This window comes from Tachypleus tridentatus, chromosome 9 (genome assembly GCF_004210375.1).
Source record: "Tachypleus tridentatus isolate NWPU-2018 chromosome 9, ASM421037v1, whole genome shotgun sequence".
Taxonomy (NCBI): domain Eukaryota; kingdom Metazoa; phylum Arthropoda; class Merostomata; order Xiphosura; family Limulidae; genus Tachypleus; species Tachypleus tridentatus.
Window position 1 is genome coordinate 97,207,111 of NC_134833.1, and position 23,921 is coordinate 97,231,031.

The 23,921-nt window shown below is 31.5% G+C and overlaps 1 protein-coding gene across 2 annotated transcripts; it reads right to left on the bottom strand.

The window, feature by feature from the left end:
- Positions 1-13,685: 13,685 nt before the first annotated feature.
- On the bottom strand, positions 13,686-23,563 carry LOC143227201 (anoctamin-4-like). 2 transcript variants are annotated; one of them, XR_013014931.1, is made up of 7 exons: positions 23,026-23,563; positions 22,470-22,633; positions 21,160-21,242; positions 19,606-19,677; positions 18,502-18,579; positions 14,493-14,664; positions 13,686-13,979 (listed from the first exon to the last, which is right to left on the bottom strand). XR_013014931.1 is itself a non-coding variant. In XM_076458692.1 (6 exons), the coding sequence occupies exons 2-5, from the start codon at positions 22,480-22,482 to the stop codon at positions 18,547-18,549; spliced, it is 201 nt and encodes a 66-aa protein (XP_076314807.1). In that variant the 5' UTR covers positions 22,483-22,633; positions 23,026-23,563; the 3' UTR covers positions 14,477-14,664; positions 18,502-18,546. The 2 variants fall into 2 exon arrangements, 1 of the variants encoding a protein (XP_076314807.1); XM_076458692.1 differs by lacking the exon at positions 13,686-13,979 and having other exon boundaries at positions 14,477-14,664.
- Positions 23,564-23,921: the final 358 nt, after the last annotated feature.

Below are 23,921 nucleotides of genomic sequence, written 5' to 3' on the forward strand. Positions count from 1 at the left end.
ATCCCACACTTTCGAACTGCATCGCTTTCCAATGGGCCAGTGCACGTGCAAGGTGGGTAAGACGTCAAAGCCAGAATGAATCTTGGATTAAGATCACAACTAGCATATCTTCTACCACCAGCTCCAAGGTCATATGGGACAGAATTCGAAAGGTCAGTGGGCACTATAATTCTGTCCCCCTCTCAATCTTACTCTCTTATGACCAAAAGGTAGCTGATGTCCGGAGCATCGCCGATACTCTAGGTGAAAGCTTTTGTCGGGTATCTTGCACTTCTGCTTGTTCCTCCACCTACTTGGCCATCAAGACTTGGGCAAAGCGTTCACCTCTTTCCTTTCGAAATAACTGTCTCTTTGACTATAATCGTCCCTATGCAGGTGGAAGATAGTTTTCCGTCCGCGTTACTCAGGTTCCGCCATATAGAGGGCCCTTTATAAGAAAAATCTTAAGATAATGCTGCAAAATTTTGATATTTCCGGCTCAGACAGGCTTTACTGTTTGTATGAAATATCAAAATAGGAAGAACAAAATGTTTTATGATTAGATTAAAATACACAAATAGATACCACTAAGAAACAAACATTTAAAGTTTAAAGGATACATAATTTACTAGCAGTGATAAAAACAAATTGTTAGCTTGCGTGATACTTTACAGTAAGTGTAATAAAGTAGTAATTTCGAGTGTTTTGTTATTTTGTGTTAATTTGGTTTAATTACATGAAATATTCATTGTATGTGTCAATTTTTGTATTTATTTTACACTGGTGGAACTGAAAATGGCCCTTCATCTGTCTGGCAGTACATCTGTTGGACCTGATGATGTACACTATGACATGCTGCGCTATCTCTCTCCTGCTTCTCTTGATATTCTTCTAATTGTTTTTAACCAGATCTGGCAGGAGAATGTTCTTCCTAATGCCTGGCGCCAGGCTATTATCTTACCTTTCTCTAAGCCTGGGAAAGATCCCAAGATTCCTTCAAACTACCGTCCAATTGCTTTGACAAGCTGTCTCTGTAAGACCTGAGAGAGGATGGTTAATGCTCATCTTGTTTGGTTCAACATAGACCAACTAATTCAATCAGAGAAGCCTTTCTCAAACGACAACATCTTGTATCAATATTCTTTAACATTGAGAAGGCTTATGACACAACATGGAGGTATGGCATTTTGTGAGACCTCCATATATATATGGGTTATGTAGCCATTTACCCATGTTTATTAAAAAATTTTTAATGGACAGGAGATTCCAAGGTCGTGTGGGTTCGACACTTTCCCATTCTTTTCTACAGAAACTTGGGGCTAGCTGGCAGTTCACTTGGAGTGAGCAACGCGACAAGCTTTTCCAAATAAAACCCTATATTGGGTTTTGGCCGTCTAGCTTCCATAAGGTTAGGAAGGAGAAAGTTGTTCTAACTAGACTACGCATTGGTGACAGTTTTTTAACTCATCCTTTTCTTTTATCTGGAACTGTTGTACCAGTGTATAGTTTGTGTAACACTCAAATCACTGTAAGCCACATTTTACTTTCTTGCCATCGTTACGACTCTCAACGACGGCACTATTTTAAACATGTTCTGTCCCAAGGTTTGTCCATAACATTGGACAGTGTTAATGGTGACGGTGACACTGTCCACCTTGATAAAGTTTTTTTAATGGCCATTAATCTTTTTAATTTCATTTAAGTGTTTGATATTTATTCATTACACCTTTTTAATTGTGGTTCCCTTTTAAGAGTCTCAATCTCTCGAGTTCAATTTGAAATTGGAAAATGGCCAGAACATTAAATAACTCAACACCAGGACTAGAAAGGCCAACTTCAGGTGACTAACGCTGCTGTTTGAACTACCCATTAGTCGTCCTGGCGAGTTGTTATTATAATTTTGCTGCATGTCTTTTAACACTTTTATTACTTTACTTTTTGGTACTGGCCATAATGACACATAACCCAGAACCAGGACTGGAAAGACCAACTTCACGTGACTGGCGGTGGTTCTTGTACTTTCCCCTTAGTCTTTCTGGCCGGTTATGATCATTACCATTATGCTACAGCAAGTCCTTTACGACTTTTTAGACTGGATGTCAACATTGCTTTTATACCATTTTATGTTTTTAATTGCTGTTTTGTTTTTACCTTCATCTCCTTTCATGTATTTTACTTCATTTACTTTACTTTTACCTTTTTCCGGACATTTGGCTAATTATTATTACGATTTTGCTACATGTCTTTTAACACTTTTATTACTTTACCTTTTGGTACTGGCTATAATGACACATAACCCGGAACTAGGACTGGAAAGGCCAACTTCAAGTGACTGACGGTGGTTCTCGTACTTACCTGTTAGTCTTGCTGGCGGGTTATGATCATTACTATTATGCTAGAGAAAATCCTTTACAACTTCTCTTACTCTGCTTTCTCTCTTAACGTTGTTGACTAGGTGTCAATATTGGTTTTATGCTTTTTCTGTTTTTCATTGCTGTTTTGTTTTACCTTCATTTCCTTTTATATATTTTACTACATTTAATTTATTTTTACCTTTTTACCGGGCGTTTGGCGCAGATAGCCTAGTTGCTTTGTGCCATAAAACACTAAATCAACTAACCAACCATCTTGGACCAGCTGATTCGACTTGAAACACTGACGATCACAGAAGACTTCAACAATGAGAGAACACCTTGTTTCTGTCTTCTTCGATCTTGAGCTCCCTCTCGGTGATGTTGTTCTTCCCATGGTCCTTAAGGCAAAATTATTGGGGTTTACTTTTGACTGTAAGCTTTCTTTCATTCATCACATCAAACAGCTATGTATCAAGTGTACGAGGGCACTAAACATCTTTCGTGTCCTCTCTTCTACCTCTAAGAGAGTGGATCAATATTCTGTGCTCAAGGCCTATCATGCTTGCATTTAATCCAAATTGGACTATGGGTTTATGATTCTGCCAGGACCTCACCTATGAAGATGCTGTACCCCATTCACCATCTGGGCTTTGGCTCTGCATGGGGGCTTTTCTCACTTCTTCAGTCCAAAGCTTGTACACCAAATCCTACAAACCTCTTCTTAACCTCCACCATTTGCTCTTTCTGAATAGATGGTCTGTTATTTTCCCTTTTGGCTTTTGTATGCAGGGACAGTTGGTTCAATTGGGCATGTCATTGGATGATGTTGCTATCTCCACTTATCAGCATTATCCCACCATGGCTTATTATCATCCACACCTGTGACCTTTCTTTGAGTCATCTGAGGATGGTAGATACTCCTGATTGGAAGGTACTGTCTTCTATTTGCTGACCATGTTTTAAACCATTCTTCTATTCCAATTTACACCAATGGTTTAAAAATCAGGAAACTCTGTGAATTGTGCCAGAGTTTGTTGTAACTCGGTGTTTGCTCTGTTGTTTGCTGCAAAGTTGTATGCCATTTACCTTGCCCTGGATGACATAGAAGCTATACAGTACAATGATTGTACTCTTTGCAGTGATTCTGGCTCTGGAATCACATTAAATTTCATCCTGTTCTTGTCAATATTAAACAGCAACAACTGGTCCATTTTTTCATCTTCCACTAACATACAGTTTTGTTTGGATAACTGGCCATGCCAGTATTTATGGGAATGAGCTCATTGACACCTCAGCCATGTCCACATGCTTTGGTGCTGTCACTGCCATGCCTGTTCCATATATGGACTAAAAGGTCTTGTATTCAAGACTTGGCTTCCTACCAGTTAACAGTTGTCTTGGAGTGAACCTTCTGTTGCTCTTTGGTCATCTTGTTTCCATAAGGATTGGAAGGAGGAAGTGGCATGCAAATCTCATAGGCAGACTTACAAGCAACATAGCATTTGTGTGTGTAGATATGAGTATCTTTGTGGAATACATTTTGAGAATAGGAAAATATTAGTTCTTGTATCTGAACACCAGATAATTTGTACTTGCATTAACATACATCTAACATCTTTACACGTTCACACTTGTTACGTTAAAATAAACTTTGAAATTTGAAGCTGTGTTCCAACTGTTGTTAGAGCTTTATATTAAATCATTTAACAACCATCATAATAGATGTTCAGCTTGAAAACAACCTCAAAGTGACATTTTTAGTGTTAAACAACTTATATTATTGATACATTTACATTATTCTGAAACTTAGGTCTGTGTTTGTAAGTAAGCAGATGAATTTTTCAGCATATTTTTTGTAGAAAACGGAGTTAAAATACAAAGATCTGATACTTAAGAATAAAAATATGTTTTTGATATTTTATTGAACAAATAGTTAGTAGCAACATAGCTTCTCCTGATCAATAGGTTTTATTGTTTTATAACTCATGTATACCTACTTAAAGTTCAGCTAGATATGGGAACTCTTGTTTGCTATTTTAACATTAATTTCTTCATACATTAACTTTATTACTTGCCTCCAGTAGACTTTTGCGATATTATTTTGTAATTTTAGACCAAATTATACTAAATAAAGTCCATAATTGTGTTGATAAAGTTTTTGATACCTTTCATCCCTTAAATTCTAGGCTATTTAGGATTTCTAGTTATTGCTATAACTACTTGAAAACGCTACAAGTAGGTGTGAAGTTTGTTTGTTTATTTTGAATTTTGCACATAGCAAAATTTGGTTTGGTATAGCACAACATGAAACTTTTTTGGAAAGCCTTTCGATGTCCTAAGTCTTTAACTATCAGTTAAAGTAATTAATTGTGTGTTTTGACGTACAAGGTAATAGTAGTAAACCTGCATTAAGTTTACTAACAGTAGAGTTAGTACTGTATTTACTCGGGAGTGCTAATGCCAAATTATATCTCATAAGACAAAACATGACTTACTACATGTTTGACTGAACATTAATAAACTACAAATCTTGAAAACATCAAAATCACTTTTCGAAAAAAACTACAACACAGTTCTTAAGTCTCAGAATGAGCCAACTGTCATAGAAAATGTTCTTACATGAAATTATTACAATAAATATCTATTTTAACTAAAAAAACTTACGGAACACCCATTTCCACCACGGCATTAATGAACTGCTTCCCTGCCACAATTATAGCTAACTGCAAATAGAGTTCAAACAAACACCCTCCTGTTCCACACTAGAAGGAAATGTAGAAAAAGTTTCAAAATTACTGTGGCAATACCACTTTAAAAAATATCTCAGAAAGGGCACAAGACTGAAAAGTACAATAAGATACAAGTTAATGAGCAAGAGCACTAATAACTTGTCCAGGACCAAATGGTCCGAAAAAATAATGTTTCAAACCTAAAAAATTTAAAGAATGTGTGCGACTAACATGAAAAACTTTGCAGAGTTTAACTTTCTCACGACAGGCTCAATCCCAGAAAATTACCTAATAATTATTCTGTGCTTGTTTTAGTATTGCAATGTATTCACATCATTTTAGCAGGCTTTAAGTAAACATAAAAGGTTTTTGCCACCAAAGATTATATTTTTTAATGGAGTATTTTTACTAAAAATGTATCTGTGAATACTTACATATGTATAGATATATAAATAGGGAATTTCTGTATGCTAGTCTGAGCGTTGATTTCCAGGTTTAGATTAAAAATACTTTTCTTAGTCTCAAAAATTACAAACTTTTTTTTGTGTAATATCTAAACCTAAAGCCTTGTCACTGGTGTAACCCCTGAAGCAGTAAAGAAACACTGTCTGGAAGGATTTCAAATTGTGATATTAAACTACTTATGTTTATACTAAATAGTTTTATGCTCATAATAGTGTGTGTATGTATATACATTGTTAAATTGTATTGTTTTATTGCCTTTATAACCCCTGAATAATTACTACTCATGCCTTAATAAGTTGTAAATCATGTGACAAATTTGCAGCTCTTGTTATGCTTTTGAATTCCATGAAGCACGAGCTACTCATGAACATTTTTTAAAATATTATTATTATTAGTTTTTGTTTGTTTGTGTGTTTTTGGTGTGTTTTTTTTAATTTTGTGCAAAGCTACACAAGGGCTATCTGCACTAGCTGTCCCTAATTTAGCAGTGCAAGACGAGAAGGCAGCTAGTCATCACCATCCACTGCCAACTCTTGGGCTACTCTTTTACCAACGATTGACCATCACATTATAGCGTCCCAACAGCTGAAAGAGCGAGCATGTTTGGTGTGACAGGGATTCGAACTTGCAACCCTCAGATTACGAGTCGAATGCTTTAACCCACCTGGCCATGCCAGGCCTATTATTATTAGTAGTAACAGTAGTACTTATTTTACTTAATCTAACCTAACTGATCTAAAGAGATTCCTATTTTTACACATTGCATTTCCCATGGCAATCAAGGTTGAATTGAAAGCAAAATATGGAATTATATTTACAGGAAACATTGCAATACGATAAATTACCTGACAGATGGAAACCATGGCTTTCTATTGGTTTTTAAGTAACACCGTATTGAGTGGCTCAAACACTTATTGGTAATTTCCAATACTAAAAACGTCACAAGTGGGTGTGGCAAAATGAATTTGATTTCATGTCTCTTGGACCAAGTAATATCAAAGGCTATGAAATTATAGTATGCCTAAGCGAAATTATATCATAATAAGTGATTTACATTAAATTTCATTTTTTACTTCTTGGAGGGGTGGTAAATAAATTAAAGAAGAAAAGGCTTAGAGAGAAAATATTGCAATTCTTACACTAGAAAATTCTAGTTTTTCTATTTTAAATATTGCCTTCTGAAAGTAAAATCTTTAAACTTGTATACTATTAAAATATGGATTATGAGCTATGTTTCAGGGTTTATTTATTAGTATATCATAAAAAATAAAATAGTTTCATCAACTTTTACATGTAACTCACTAAAACCTTGAGTTACATGCACAGAAAAAGATGTCTACGGAGAAAGGGTTAATAATGCTATTTTTTGCCAGCCAAGATGAAGTGTACTTTGAATAAAAATCAAGATTTCATCTTGTTTTACTATAAATTTATGACTACAGGTCCCAAATACCAGTGCAAATGCAAGACTTCTCATAGTTATTTGGTTGATTGCTATTATGTTATTGAGCTAAACATTGTCTAACCAGGTTTCATATTGAGCATATACATATTGATAAAGTAGGTCATAGATCAGTGTTGTCTGTGTAAAGTAGATCACCTCAAACAGTGCTGGTTAGTAAGGTCATGTGGGAGCTTATATACATATATTAAAATGCCATTCGAATGTAGTTTGTTAGAACAAGTAAGAAGTAATTTAGGTATGTTACTTTCTAATCTAATCTACATTTGTGCGCGTATAAATAAATAATTATTACTGACCTTGGATCTTATCTAAGCCTAGATCTCTACTACTGTTAGTAGCAATAAAACAATGTAGGTGTCCTAATGATACTCAGGCCTAAACACAGGTCTTAGCAACACTGGATGAGATGTGCAAATTGGAGATAGTTTTACAATGCTTTATGTTTAGTGTCATTTCTATAACATAGTGACAATGTTGGATACGTATAACTTCCTGGGAGAAAATTTCAAAAACCAAAAATTCTTATGAATATGTCTAAGAGACAACTTAAAAAAAGAACATTGGAAAAGAAAATCACTAAAGTCCTTAATTATAGAACATATTTAGTTTTATAGATACAGTATAAAATCAAATCCTATTTGCAAATTTCAACTTAAACTAAAAACAAATAACACAAATGTTAGTAAAATATTCTCTTCAATATTTCAGTTACTTTTTAATTTATTATTTAAATTATTAAATCATAATATCCTTACGAATTTAGAAGTTAATTAAATTAATGGCCATTTTGGCCAACTGACCACCATTTTTGCATACAATCTTCACATGACTATATCAACTTTAAAGACACTTTACAACATTCATGTTTCAATATTACCAGGAGATATAAATGAAAGTCTGAAAATGACAAGTTGTCTTAATTATTTTAGTAGTGTAAAAGTAAATAAAAAAGTAGGATTTTATAAATAATAAAATTGCAAATAAAGAAAACAGCAACATGTTATTTATTATGACTTAAAGAACAGAAAAGTGGCAATTACATTCCAGATTTAGTTTCTTAAAAATTACAAGATTACTGAGAAATTAAAAGCCTCTAGAAGGCTTACTTTCTAAAGTTATCAAAAATTAAAGTTAACATTTTTCATAAAATGAAAATGGTTTCCAATAATACTTACCACCCACCAACACTATAGCTAGAATCTCACACTGATAAAAGTGTAGGGGGGCAGTGCAGGCATGATCCACACACAAAGCATTTGTACAGAACAGGAATGTACCAAAAGAAAAAAATTGTACAAGAGTGTGAAAATTACACCCTACCTCCCGAACATACATGCTCTTCACTTGGAGCTTAGTTCCTATATCAAAGGCAGAACAGAATATGAGTAATCATCAGGTAGGCCACCCCTGACCAGACAGCCAAGATTCTGTAACTCAGGGTTAGAATTAAGGGGTTGTAGTACCTATATTCCATGTTGCTGGCTATGGCTATTAGACCACAATGTTATATGCATGTATGTATGTATGTATGTATGTATATATATATATTTACTGTAACCCCAGAATGTTGCATCTGGCACCATCAGAATAACGACAAGAAAGTAAGCAACACTTAAGTGGACAGATTCTCTTCTCCACCTGAACGAGTTCAAAAGGTAACAACTGAGGCTCGGAAGGATGGGATTCCATATGCCATACTCAACAAGGGAAAAAACTCATCTGGTTTGGAATTATCAACATTCATTCTCAGTCCCTAACCAAGTGGATAAGGTGTATTCTACTTAACCCTGGAATTATGTGGAACCTGCACTCATCCAAGGACTTAGGATGGAACTGCTTTGGTTTCAGAATTACGATATAGTGAACCAAATTCCATGAATGATAACTGAAACTTGCACAGATGAAAGAAAAGGGTTTTGCACTCCCCAAATAGATAACTGTATGCAAAATATGAATCAAAATTATGAGTAGGTTCCCAGGAAGACTGAAGCCACTCTTACTGAAATATGAAAAAAAACATCCAGGAACCCTAGAAGGAGAACCCCTGACTATGCCCTCTTCTCCAAGAGTGGTTGAGCACACTCAAAAACTTTGGTTGAAAAGCTTCTTGTCTACCACAGATACTCAAGCTCTACTAATATAGCCTGAGGTGCTAAAATGCACTGGGGAGTCTTGAAAAACAAAGCTCTGGAAACTGTGCAAGAGGTTAATCAAGTTCCCTACATTTTTTTCAAAGCAAACCAATCTCAATTTATTCAACATGAAGAATAGCAAGATTCTCTTAAGCTGTATTCATGAATGTCCATGAGTGCCAATCCATAATAAGATAATATCATCTGGTAGGTGCCTAAATGATTTTACAGGGCACCTCATTTTGACAGAACCTGTTGCATATTGGTGGTAGTAATTATAGTAAAAGTAGCTGCTAGTATGAAATTGAAAAGAGAAAGCATACCTGTCTCAGAAGCACTCACCCCAGAATGGTATACCATGAAAATAAAGGGACCCTAGAAATAAAAGAGTATATGACTGAGGAAAATACTTATTTTTGGTAAAGCATAGCAGATGTGGTAAACAAATCTACAGAAAGTAATGGAAAACCATCAGAAGAGGAATCGGCCAGATCATGTAAGCAACAAGATAGGAGAGTAACAGAAGTATTCCACATACCAGTCGACACAATGTCTTCAAAGAACCACTGAATCGGGCAGCTAATGACATTGGAGATTGAGAAATAGCTACAGTATCAACAGATGTTAAGTATGTTTTGGAATTATTATACAGTACTATGAATAAACTGTGTGCAAAAAAGAATTTAAACAACAGTTTAACAGCTGAACTTTTATATAACAAAAATACTGACAATGTTATACATACTTCCTCTTGTTAATATCCAAACAATTAATTGTAATGTCCTGGATACCCAACAAACCTGTTGCATCAAAAGATAAATTTTAACATAATCAGCAGTCTTCACATGTAATTAAAAGATAAAAATAAAATCTAAAAAAGTCAATTTTGTATTGATGAACTATTGACACTTTCTCGATTGTCCTTTTTCATTTTTAAGTCTCCTAAAATCTCAAAGGTAAAATCACAAGTTTGTGGGTAATTAAGCACAAAGCTACACAATGGGTTACCTGTACTCTGCCCACCACCAATATCAAAACCTAGTTTCTACCAATGTAAGTTTGCAGACATACTGCTGTGCCATTGGGGGAAGTAGTACAAGTTTAGGACATTTTGAAAAAATAAAGAATTCTATGGTATTTTAATAAGTTATTATTAAATTTTCCATAACCATTTAATTCACTGTAAACACAATCAATGGATAAAAACATTTTAGCTTTGTCAAAAGACATGCAAGTTTTTTTTCTCACCGAGATATTACGTGCTAACCAATACATTGTTTAGAGGTTAAGGGGTCATCTGAAAATTCATTTCCAGCATCTTCTGTTATGCTGCACTAGACCTTAAGTGCCAATCAGCACAGTTCACCAAGTAAATATGTGCCATTTAGGAAAATGTTTCATCAAAACAACTGATTACCATCTAAGGGCTGGGACTAACTTCGACCAAAACTGTAAAGTGGCTGGATAATTATAATTTGTAAAATAAGCATTGTTACACAATATGTCAACTGTATAAAAGTAGCCTGTTTTGATCAGCTGATTGAATAACTTGGAAAACAACACAAAATCATTTCACATTCTATTTTGAAATCATGATTAAAAGAATAACAACAACAACAAAAAAAACATCTATAAGAAACTAATTTCCACACTACCACAGTCTGAATTACCCACTGCTACATAACTACAAAACACTGAATGTTAAGAATAACATTCAGACTTCAGGAAATGTCACACAAGCATATGCTATAATTATACAACATGCACTTTCTGAAACAAGCTTGTCCACTATTTGAAATTCATGAAAATTCTCTGATTTTTCAAGTTCTATAAAACATTTTTTCTTGACTTTCCACAATTTTCATGACACATATAGAACCTGTAGAGACTTTATTTTTTTATTTAAAATGAAAACTTGTTATATTTAGACTTGTACATCAATAAATTATATTATTCAGCTTAGACATTAATATTATCTGCAATATTTATAAATAAAGAGCCCTCATAATGCTAAGTTTATTTATAAAATGAACAAAAAATAATGTGCTTCAATATTTGATTACTTACCTGGAATCTGAATTTGAAAGAGAACACTCTTTTTTATGGTGTTACAAGTTTGTTTTATTGCTTAAGACATATTTTTCTTGCATATGAATTGTAATATCATCTTTGTATTAAAAACTAAAAACCAACAAAAGTAGAAAAAAAAACACATAATGGTAAATACAAGTTTAGCACATTGCTCGAATAATTTAAACATCTACACATACAGATATTAAAATGTTTCAAAAATCATGTTACATGTGATTTTTAAACACTTCTATGAACAGTAATAAGTTAGTCTACAAAACAACTTGAAAGATTAGTTTTTATAACTATGTATTATCAGCTGTCTTTTAGTACCATTTATTAGTTAGTCTACAAAACAACTTGAAAGATTAGTTTTTATAACTATGTATTATCAGCTGTCTTTTTACCATTTATTAGTTAGTCTACAAAACAACTTGAAAGATTAGTTTTATTATCAGCTGTCTTTTAGTACCATTTATTAGTTAGTCTACAAAACAACTTGAAAGATTAGTTTTTATAACTATGTATTATCAGCTGTCTTTTAGTACCATTTATTTTGAGTTCACTGTGTTTCTTTTTTTCATTTCATATTTTAACACAAATTACTCACCTTCCTTTAAAAAATGTAAAAAACTGATGACAAACTTCAACATGTACATCTTCAAACTATTTTCATAATCACTTTGAGTGCGATGTATTTCTATATACAATATTTCAGAACAGTATTTACTATTTTACAAAACGAATATTAACATACAGAAAAATGTTGACTTAAATAAAAAAAAATGTTTGTTTGATAAACTGTACCTTAACACTAATGACAACCAATTGATAATACTATCAAACTCATCATTTAACACCCATCATGTCAGAGGTTTTTAGAGCTCTTAGGTGAAACATTAGGTTCTATTCTTCAAATCAAATCTTTAGTGTATAAATATTTTGCTGTTTGAAAGTGTATTATTTCTTATTTACAAAATTCATTATTTTCCTTAGTTATAAATATCATTCTAAGTCTGGTTCAGGTCCAACTTTTAAGTTACTCTGCTGCTGTCACAAGGAGCAGAGATATTTCTGCAATGTAGTTTTGCACAATTAGAAATACTATGGCCAAATATTTTTGTATTGAGGGAGAGTAAATCATAGGAATTGAAGGCGAATTTTTCATATTCTTCTTAATTTGTCCATGATCTAAATATATGTTAAGCCTTATCTTAGCTGCCACCATTTTTTGTTGTTGTTGTCAGAAGTAGGATACCAATGACTGTTGATCAAGACACTTGTGGTCTAGATACACTAGTTTCCATGAAATTAGTAAACACTAACTACTTCTCAAGCCAAATCATCAGGAAACACATGTTAATCTTTAAATCAAAACAATTAACTTCATTCCATATTGCAACAGAAAAAAAGAGCTTTACATTCTAGTTTTGCAGTGGAAATATCTTTTTATGGTAGTTTTTATACACATTTTTAGTAATCTTTGACAATTTTAAAATATATAACATGCAGTAGTGAAGCCAATTTATGTAATATCTCTACAAAAACTGGCTTCATTAATAAGAGATGTTTTATTATTAATTTTAACATGATTTTATCTCATATTTTTATTTCAAAATGGAATTCCATATTTTAAAATTTATTTTATTAGTAGCCTTCATACACAAGTCTTGAAGTTATAAAAATTATGATAAAACACACGTATATTCTTAACATAAAATGCATGGGATCGGTTTATTGGACGAATGCCATATTACAGATGGAATGTTTACTATATTTCTGATTTTATTATGCATATCTACACAAGATGTTGCAAGTTGTTAGTAGAATGTACAAGTCTGTTGTATGCTAAATATCAAATACACTGCAAAAGTATTTCTAATCAAAAAAGGATGGTAAAATTGAAGATTACAATCTGAGTTACATATTAACATGTTAATGTTTATGTAAAGATTAAAAATACTATATCCGTGGCACTGTTTGCATATTGTGCTTGCATTGCCTTTAGAGCCTCTAAAATGTATATTTACAAGTTTTCAGTATCCCTGTGCACTGTACATGATATTTACTCTTCTTCATCATGAACTTCATTAAATCAAATACATAATACCAAATTGAAAGTTACAAATAATCATCTAACCTTAAAATTATCATAAATATATTTATATAAATACTATACAATGTTTCATGTATTTCTGCATATATATGTTAGCAATGTGAACAGTTTTCACTATTTTGATCACAAGACTATATGGTATTACAACTAAATATACTTTACTGTGTTTCACACTGATCCACAAGTTTATTTAACAAAACACTCAGACTTGATCAATAATAAAACTAAGACTGGTAAAGTGATAAAGTGTGCTGTTAGTGATGTTTAATATACTTATATATAATTACTTTCTAATGTTATTTTATTACATTCTGTACAAATAGAAAAATTAATAAAAAAGTTAGATAACATGCATAATGTGGCATAAATCAATTTTTTAAAGAAATAAGTTCTGTTTTGAAAAATGTGCATAATTTGGATTCATTCACCCATAAAATTTATATGTTTTTTCAAGATGTATAAGTTATTCTGATAAACTTTGGATGACTGTAACGGTATTTAGCTGGCACTAAAATAAATAGGGATAAAATATTTTGCAGTCAGATTCTGATTAAATTTTTTTATTCTAAATGATGAACAAAATAACCTATGTCCATTTGGAATTGCCAAAATTAGAAACAGGTAAAACTTACCCAATTCGGTAAGGAAGGTGACTATTCTTCTATAAATCTAGAAAAGGTTAACAGTTAGTCAGTTGTTTCAAAAAGAACATCTACACTAGCCATTCCCAACTTTAAATTGATGAGACTATGAAACGGCACCTGTTGCCAACATTTCCTTTTAGTCATTAAGAAATCAAAGTAAAAAATAAATAAACAACAAAACTAATATGCTTACATACCATTATAAATATATATATATACACACACACACATACACTTATATACACATACCACTATAAACAGGTATTTGATACATATATATATACACACACACTTATATACACATACCACTATAAACAGGTATTTGATACATATATATACACACACACACACACACACCTGTATACACTATAAACAGGTATATGATATATACAAACAAACACACACTTATATATACACATACCACTATAAGCAGGTATTTGATCCATATCATCTTGAATAAAGCCATAACAAGTACATTTTACACAACTAGAAATAGGTGAATTTCATATCCCTAACTTTTCTTATTTAAGTGACCTACCAGTTTAAAGGTCATAATGCACACAAGGTTCAACAGTGCAGCTGTGACTGAGGTAGTGAGAGATACCATGCTGGTAAGTGTCTGATTGCCACTCAGTGTGAAGTACAGAACAGTTTGAATGGATATTCTGTAAAAAAATCACACCAACCACAGCAACAAGAGCTACTGTAACCTAAAGAACAAAACATAATTTGTTAAGCCAGTAAAGAAAGAGCTACTGTAACCTGAAGAATAAAAAGTCAGTTATCTATACAGAAAGAGCTACTGTAACCTAAAGAATAAAAACATATGTTAGGTTTGTACAGAAAGAGCTACTGTAACCTGAAGAATAAAAACAGTCTGATAAATCTATATAGAAAGAGCTACTGTAACCTAAAGAATAAAAACAGTCTGATAAATCTATATAGAAAGAGCTACTGTAACCTAAAGAATAAAAACATACATTAGGTCTGTACAGAAAGAGCTACTGTAACCTGAAGAATAAAAACATAATCCTCTTAAGTCTATAAAAAATCACTGCATCAAGAGCTACTGTAACAGAAAATATATACGTAAATTTAAAATAGTTTTAAGGGACTTAAAAAACACTTTGCTGTAGCAAACTATAACTGGAGTCTGGCAGTTAAAGTCCAGATTTCTTCACACAGTTGGAGGTTGTTTGTCCCTTTACAGAGTTGTTCATTAAGTCTTTACCTAGATTTTCTAGGCAGCAAATTGTTCTGTGGGATATGATAAAACAAAAACCATGAAACCTGCAACTGATCAAACAACTCTAAAGTTATGCTTTTTTGTGGCATCTTAACCCATTTTATAATTACTAAAAATGGGCAATTTCACAATTTTTTGTTTGTCAATGTTTGGGACCTGTACAAAAATATCTTTGTAGCAGATACCATGTAAATAGGTCAAAATATGGCCAAGTAAATGATCAACAAATATCTCTAAATTATGCTTTTTTTTTTTATCTCTTTCTGCCCCCCTCCCCAAAATATTCGAAATGGGCAAATCTAGCTATTTTTGTTTGTCATTGTATTAATTAAGTTCTCGAATACTTACATTTGTGCCAGTTGTCTTCTAGACTGCTGTAAATATAACCACATAAGAGCCCAAAATATATATTTTTGGATTGTTTGACATCTGACCCCTTAAAAAAACCTAAATAAAAAGAATGAAAATACTGACTGGACATATTGGACCAAAGTATGACCCTTCCAAGTTTCAAGATAATCTGCCAAGATATGTAGGTATGGCAGTCGACTGAAAAGGGTTTGGAAGAAGATGAAACAACAGAAAAACTATATCTCTCTCATGATGATGAGGAACCCATGTGAAGTAAAAATGTATCTTAAGATGGCTGGTATGGGTATTAAAACTCTTTTTGTTATCCTGAAGGCCAAAGAGACCTAAGAAGGTTGAAACATTGTTCTCTAATTTATTTTAATAAACGTTTTAATACTCATACCAGCCATCTTGAAATACAGTACACCTCTCTGTGGAGACATAATTATGAGAAATAACTGTCTCAAATGCTATATTGCAGAAAATTGGAAACTGGATTCACTGAAAATAATAAAAAATCCTCCCAAGTTTACAAAGTACATTTTTTAAAAACAATTTTACTTTAAACATAGAACCAAAAATCAATGACCATGAAGTTATAAAAATCATCTTAATTTAAGAATGCAGCCTCACTCTAAAACAGTATCACCTGTGGTACTAGGATATCTCTATTAAGCCTTTTAGTGATCTCTAATCATTTGGGAAAAAAAAAACCTTTAAAAGTAAACTCATTCTTGAAACACCAATGAAAACCTTTCTTGTAAATAGATTGGACCAACAAAAGATTGATAATAAGCAAAATACATGATTTCATGATTGTTGAGACAAAATTACAATTTGCCTACTTTACCGTATTATTTTTTATTCATGTTATTGTTACACAAAACTACAGCAAAATCAACTGAGCATTTTTAACCACAACATAGACAGATATGCTATATGGAATACTGTAAATGTCCATGACTTACTTAAAAATTAATTATTTTTCAGTGAAAGATGCTTTATGTGGTTATAAGTACATAGCAGATTCAAAATTGTTCCGAGTGGACTCACGTTATACTGGACTCATGTTAAACAAGTTTACACAAAACCTTGAGATGTAATTACTTCAAAAAACACAACTCTTTATTTAAAGAGATGTTTTAAACACTTGTTTTACTTGAAAGGGCTGTTTTTCTTCTGGAATAATTTTATACGTGCCTAGTGGGGGTCATGTCTCACTCTAAACACACATTTTTCATTGCTGTGCATTAAAAAAGTCAACATAGAAGAAAATTAAAAACTAGGTATTTAAAATCCACAAATAGAGAAAATAAAAAAATGTAAGCAAATAAAACTGTAGATCTATTGCTGACAGCTTACACAAGCAACAAATCACCATTTTGATTCCACTATATAAAATTATTTCAAATGATATTTATTGTGTTACAGGACTCCACTGATATTTCTGCAACAAACCGACAGTACTTTTAAACTTACTTCCCCATCCTTAATTATGTCATGCTGTGAAATTTTCTAAGTCCTTCATTTTTAGCCATAAAAAAATCCAGTGTTTTACTAGTATGTGCATTAGTTGGAAACTACAGCTTATGCATTTTCTAGTGTTTTTATTGGAAACAGCCACAACAAAATTAGGGGATTCTGATGTTGCATATTGTTATTCAAGCCACTGTTGTTCATCATTACTCAAACTTATTTCCCTGGCAATATTTCAACAGGTTTTTGACACTGGATGATTACCATAACAGATGTCACTATTCAATATCTCATCGGTGATTCTTTCTACTGTTTTTTGTACTTAGCAGAAGTCACAAGTACATATTCAGTATTTATTACCACTGCATATATCACTCTTTCATGTAGCTATTGCAATTTTAAATAGGTAGTGGTAGTAAATGTTATTGATAATTGACAATTTAGCAAAGTGTGCCACTGAATGAATTATTTGTGTTGCCTTATTCTAATAAACACTCGTACACAGCAGGCTATTGAAGAACAAACATATTTGTTATGTAGACCTATCAAAGTAAGCATGTTACCATGTCTGTTTATGTTGCATTAACCTTTGTTGTATAATATTAAAAGAAACGTTATTCCATTCTGATGAGATTCGTTTGTTGCTGTTCATCTTTTGTTACATAATAGTGCAAGCTGATGGAAGCTAGTCATTAAATTTGTGATCATACAATTTTTGCTTTCATAATGGTCCTTTAAGAACAACTTTACAGTTTGTTTGTTATAGGTGTATACCAGTAAATATGTTTATTCTCTCTTGCACATTGTTATTTATTTTTAATATGTGGTGGATGAGTGGAACAGAAAGCAGAAGCAACTGTTAAAAAATATGTAACATTCAACTAAATTCACATGCACTTGTGAAGTTTAGAATGTATTCTGTATAAATTAATTTTAAAACAACTTAAGTAACAATATAATTAAAACTCATTCTAGACTGTCAGAAAAAGAAACAACATGAATCAAAATACAGAGACTGTATTGTCAAGCCTACAGCTAAAGACTCTAAAAAAGTAAATAAATACAGCTGGAAGTAATGTCTGTATTATTTTCTTAAGCTATAAACCCTCTTTTAACTCCATGCCTACAGTACTTATCAAAATAGTTTGCTTACCTCGAGTTGTCAGCTTGAAAATACAATTTTTATATTTTGATTCAACTTTTCTGACGATCCCTACACCCCTTCCCAAATTAATAATTTTTAATAATAATGTACACATACATACATATTCCTGTATATAGATAAATTTCTCATTCCCATTGAAGACCAAACACTGTTACTGTGTTAAATAAAGTCTTCATTACCTATTGAACCTGTTTCTAAACTTCACTGTTCTCAAAACTGGTTCTTCTTTAAATCTGAAATCTTAAATGTTCACATAACTTTAGTGTACACACCTATATACTTCAAATTAATTCATAAATAAATACTCACAAGTAGTAACACCACAGACCAGGAAAATATGGTGCGAGGTACTCGTCACTTCCAAAAGGAAACACATGGTTCGTTTACCTGTTTCAGCGTACATCACAGAAGCATTTAGAAAAACACATCAGTAAAAAACTAAGTAATAAATTTTCATAATTTGTAAGAAATAAAGTTCAAACACATGGCCTTAGAAAAAGAACCAGAACTGATAAAAAAACTGCTGTTATAATCCTTCTGACGTTTAATTTACATTATGTTTAAAGGGGATAATAAAACCACAACTTAGGTATTGGAACATCTAACCTGTTTGTTTAATAAAAGGGATAAAATACAATGAGCTTTAAATGATTTGCTTTGTTTTGAATTTCACACAAAGCTATATAAGGGCTATCTGTGGTAGTTGCCCCTAATTTAGCAGTATAAGACGAAAGGGAAGGCAGCTAGTCATCACCACCCACTGCCAACTCTTGGGATACTCTTTTACAAACAAATAATGGGATTCACCATCACATTGTAATTACGAGTCAAGTACTTTAACTACCTGGCAGCCAGGCCGGGAACTTTAAATAAGAATATTTCAAACAAGCATAAAAGTTGACATTTTAAACTTTCAAACTCAATCAATGTTTTATCAAAATCTTTTAAACTTTTATTATTAACATCAATTTTTTACTTTGCTATCTTTTAAACTACATTTGGTGCATTTATACTGAATTACTTAAAAAAAGTGTTTTATCACCCTTTTCACATTATACCTTTGAAGACCATTTACCCAAAATAACTGTATTTTTCATGAAAAATAAGGCATTTTTTTAAGTTTAATAATTTTCAATAATTTTAAGAAAGAATTCATACAAAAGATACACAGCTTGTTAATTTTATTTGATAAAGTATATTTAGTTACAGTTTTGTCGTAAAACCAATACCAAACACTATTAATGTCATCATAAAACTTACAATCTGATAATCAACTACAATGCTGTAACATCATCATCAACAGATAGATCTAATCTTGTATAAAAACAAGACAAATGGTGGGAAAAACTGAGCAAAAAGTAAGAATTTTGTTTTGATGTTTATTATAAATTGATATAATAGTGATGTTCTTACCCCTGTAAAAAAGTTTACTTTCCTTTTCTTTACTGTTGATAACTTAGCTAAATATTCTGGGCCTGGATGTTCCTGGTGATATAAAAACAAACCACATTATGATCAAGAGTTCAGGTAAGACATCATATCTATGTGTTAAGAAATTTACATTTTTAAACATGTATTTTTGAGAAACTTTCTCAAAAAATACCTTTAGGGAACATTCAAATATTATTTTTATAAGACAAAGTTTGAAAAGATATTCAAAGGGAAATACTACAGAGTAGCTGTAAATATCACACTGGAAACAAAGTTAAAAGTCCTGAGCACCCAATCAAGACAGGAAAACAAGGTCTTTAATCCTTTCACATCAAGTAGGTCAAACTGCATATGTCACAACCTTTTAGAGTTAAATTCAAAATTTAATTAAACTAGTTTATTATCGATGTATACAAGTAAACTTTGCATCACAATGTAATTACTGAATCAAATTTTAATAGTATTTAAGTTCTTAGATTCTTCCTTCTTCTACAATTTACTTATACCCCTCCAAGAATCGAATAATTTTATGTAAATTAGTTATCATAAAGTAGTTATTACTCAGGTAATGCAAAACTTGTACAGCTTTCTATCTTATTTGTTTATGATGTCATACACTAGGAAATTAAGAGTCATTTGGCATGCACACCTATCACAGCCTCTCTTTTACAAGCTACCAATAGTTCTCTCTGATGTTGTATATCCACAGACTTACCACTGTACTAGCAGGGGGCATTTAGTGTAGTAGTGCCATTAGTAAAGAACAAAAACAGATGCTGGTAAATAGTACATTTTATGTTTTTCATGAATATTCTTTATTTATTACCATAAATGTAACTAAAATGAAAAAAACAAGAAAGTTGTTAGATTAGATTAGCTAAAATAAAGAATAGCAATAATAAATATTCTTTATATTGTTTAATGTAATCCAATAGGGTAACATAAGCTGAAGGTTCACCAAGTGATTTAAAACTTGTGAGGAAGGATTAATAGTTACACGTGGTTCAAAAGTTGATAAAAGTATAAGATTAAAATAAACAGATGGATATTGTCACAAGTTTTTAGTTATTTAGGATAAACTATCATACTTTTAGGTCACAATTTGCTGTCATTCCCGCACAATAAAAAAGTAATTTACAATTAGTTCATAATTTTTTATGGTGGTTATGAGGGTGTTTAAATTGGCTGATCATTTAAAGAGTTATAATTTGTAAAATAACAGATAAAATAAACTTTTTACTGACAGCAAACAACATCTGATATCTATTAAGGAGGTTTAAAGAACTACACAAGTGAAATTTGAAAATTTCAAATAAAGTATTTTTAATTTTAACATGAAAAATCACTTTGCAATCAGAACAGTCAACACTCTGACAACATATAATTAAAATATTTTTATGATTACTGTCAAAGTTTGTGATGACACAACTAGTACCTTCAGAATCACAGTAGGTATACTGCCATGGTTAAAAGTTCATGTTAAATACACAAACCAATTGTGATAAAGTTAATTACTAAGATAAAAGCACACATTACCTCTAAAGTGTCAAAACTAGTCATATCCCAGTGGTGGGTAATTATTTCCAAATACTTTTTCCACAATTCAAGAAATATTACAGCTGAAAGTTTAAAAAAAAAAATTAAAAATGTTTATCATCAGTAAAGACAGAAATTGCAACAGAATACAAATCACTCTTTAAACTGATATGACTTATGACAATTAATTCAACTATTTTTTTTCACCAAAGTATTAGTAATAAAAAACTTTGTAAAGTGTTTTCTTTTTTCCTTGAAAAGTCCCAAATTACAGATGTAGAAATCTCAAAGTAATAACATGCTTTTGGAATTATTTTGAAGTGTTTGATGCATGATTTCAGTTATAGAAGTTTGAAGTCTTGGATGTGTAGCAAATTTGATGTGCTTTATATTGGTTTCAAATTAAGGCCATTTCAAGTATTGCAGATATACAATATTGGACGTTTTTATGTTGAAGTAACCATTTTGCTATGGGCATCCATTACTACACATCTCATGAGGATTTTCTTAGTGAGTTACTTTCCCAAAATTCAAGTCCTTTATAAAGGTCAGTTTTATATTACTGTATATGGTAGCATGAGCACACATGCACCGTGTCATTGTAACTTCTATACTGTTATCCAGACACAGTTGAAAGATCAATACAATAAAAATAATAAATTTATATATATACAGGGAGTGGACAAGAAAAGTGGCCCCCTTGAAAATGCTGTTAATTTGTTATACATTTTATTAGATAACAGAAAAATGTGTAAAATGCACTTCACAAGAACTGTTCAAATATGATATCAAATAAATTACAAACATTTTCAAGGGAGGGGCACTTTTTTGTCCTCCCCTTGTATATAAATCTATAATGTTATCAAATTTAAGCTATTTTATATGAGTTGTAGTTTGTAGTTATTCCAGAATGAAAAAAGCATTATTTATAATAATTTCCTAATTGTTTATAGTGGTCAAGTCTATCAAGCCCACAGAGAGTTTCATTACCAAAAATAACAGACAAAACATAAAGTTTTTTTCTGTACAAAAATGTTTGATAATTATCTGGAGGTTATAAAAATTTTGTATGTGAAATTTGAACATTTTCTGATGAATACAAGTATTTTTAATCTTAAAATCAAAATTACTATACATTTTGGGTAGTCAACATGCAAAAAGAAAATAGGCACAGGAAAAGCATTACTTAAAAAAAGTCTTAAAACTAAATAACAAAAAATTTGATATTTTGTGTATGAAAGCTCTAACAGAGTCTGAAGAAGAGAGTATTACTTATTCAACTTTAACATGAAAATCTATATAATACTTACCCCAGAGTGACATAAAAACAGCAAAACATACAGCAGCACCATTGTCGAAAAGATGAGTTATTCTGACAAAAGTGCATGTCTGACCTAATCTTCCATATCTGCATCTTTCTACGTCACACCAAGGACATAAAATGGTGTCCTTGTAGTCTCCACAAATGTCCTAACTGTAAAAATATACAACTATCAATTTCAATGATAATGCCACATAAAATAACTGATTAACTGAAATTGTGTTTAAATGAATTTATCACAAAAATTATTAAAAATATTTTAAGGTAAATTAATGGTTCAAAACATATCAACCAATAAAAATTAATGGTTACAGTTATTATTCTTTGCAATTATTCTGGCTAAAAATGGCTTGTGTGAAAATAATTAATTAGCTAAACACTGATTAATTAGTCCAGTGATTAATCACTTACCACATTCCATCAATCACATAGCTCTAAGTAACTGATTTATCTGAGGTATAAATTAGAAAATGTTCAAACATGAGTTATAAAAATAATAAACTGTTTGATAACTCTTTTATCACTTTCCTCCCCCTTATTCATACCTGTGAGCATCACCCAACAAGGTAAAGCACCCATACAGAAAACATAACACTCCTACTACTGAAGCTGGAATCAGCATACAGGTGTAAAATCCTATCCAAGCAAAGTGCAGGCCTATCTTAACTCCAAAATATTCCCTGAAATAATTGAAAGGAACAAACACTGAAGTGATTTTTATCAAACAAAATATAGTGGATCCAATAACTAATGAGAAACTCCAAAAAATCCATCCATAATAATTTTTTTTATAAAGATTTGTCTCAATTTGAAACTTTGATTGGTAAGGGAGCAAGATGATTTTCATGCTAAAATTGATAAAATTTATATATCTTTAATATTACAGTTTCCAAGTTTCATTTACATAGCTTCTAGAATCTTCTAATTGAATATCAAGTTATTTTTTGGTAAAAATTTACATGTTATGCATTATTTTCTCTACCCTTACACTACATGAGCTTAGGCCATTTGTTTAACCTTGTAACCACACCAAAAAAAATATGAAATAATATTTTTCCTTTCTAAAATCCCTGCAGATTACAATAAAAGTTTATCATCATTTATCCCGACTATCGTCAGGCTTGCTTCAGTTAAATATGACAACTTCCTATATACTAAGCCTATGTAACAAGCTAGGAATCACCTTGTATACACTTAATTCAAATTACAGCATAAAATTATGTAATACACACGATCTCCATACGTATATAAATATATTGAAAAAAAAAATTAATCTATTTCTTCATTTATATTTTCTAATGTTACCTAATAAGTATTTTTTTTACTTTTATAACAAACCAAATATGTACATAAAAATAACAAAAACATAGCACTTAATTGTGAATGCTGTAATTTTTTTTGTTGTCAAAGACTTCATTTGTTGAGAGATGCTAACCCAAAT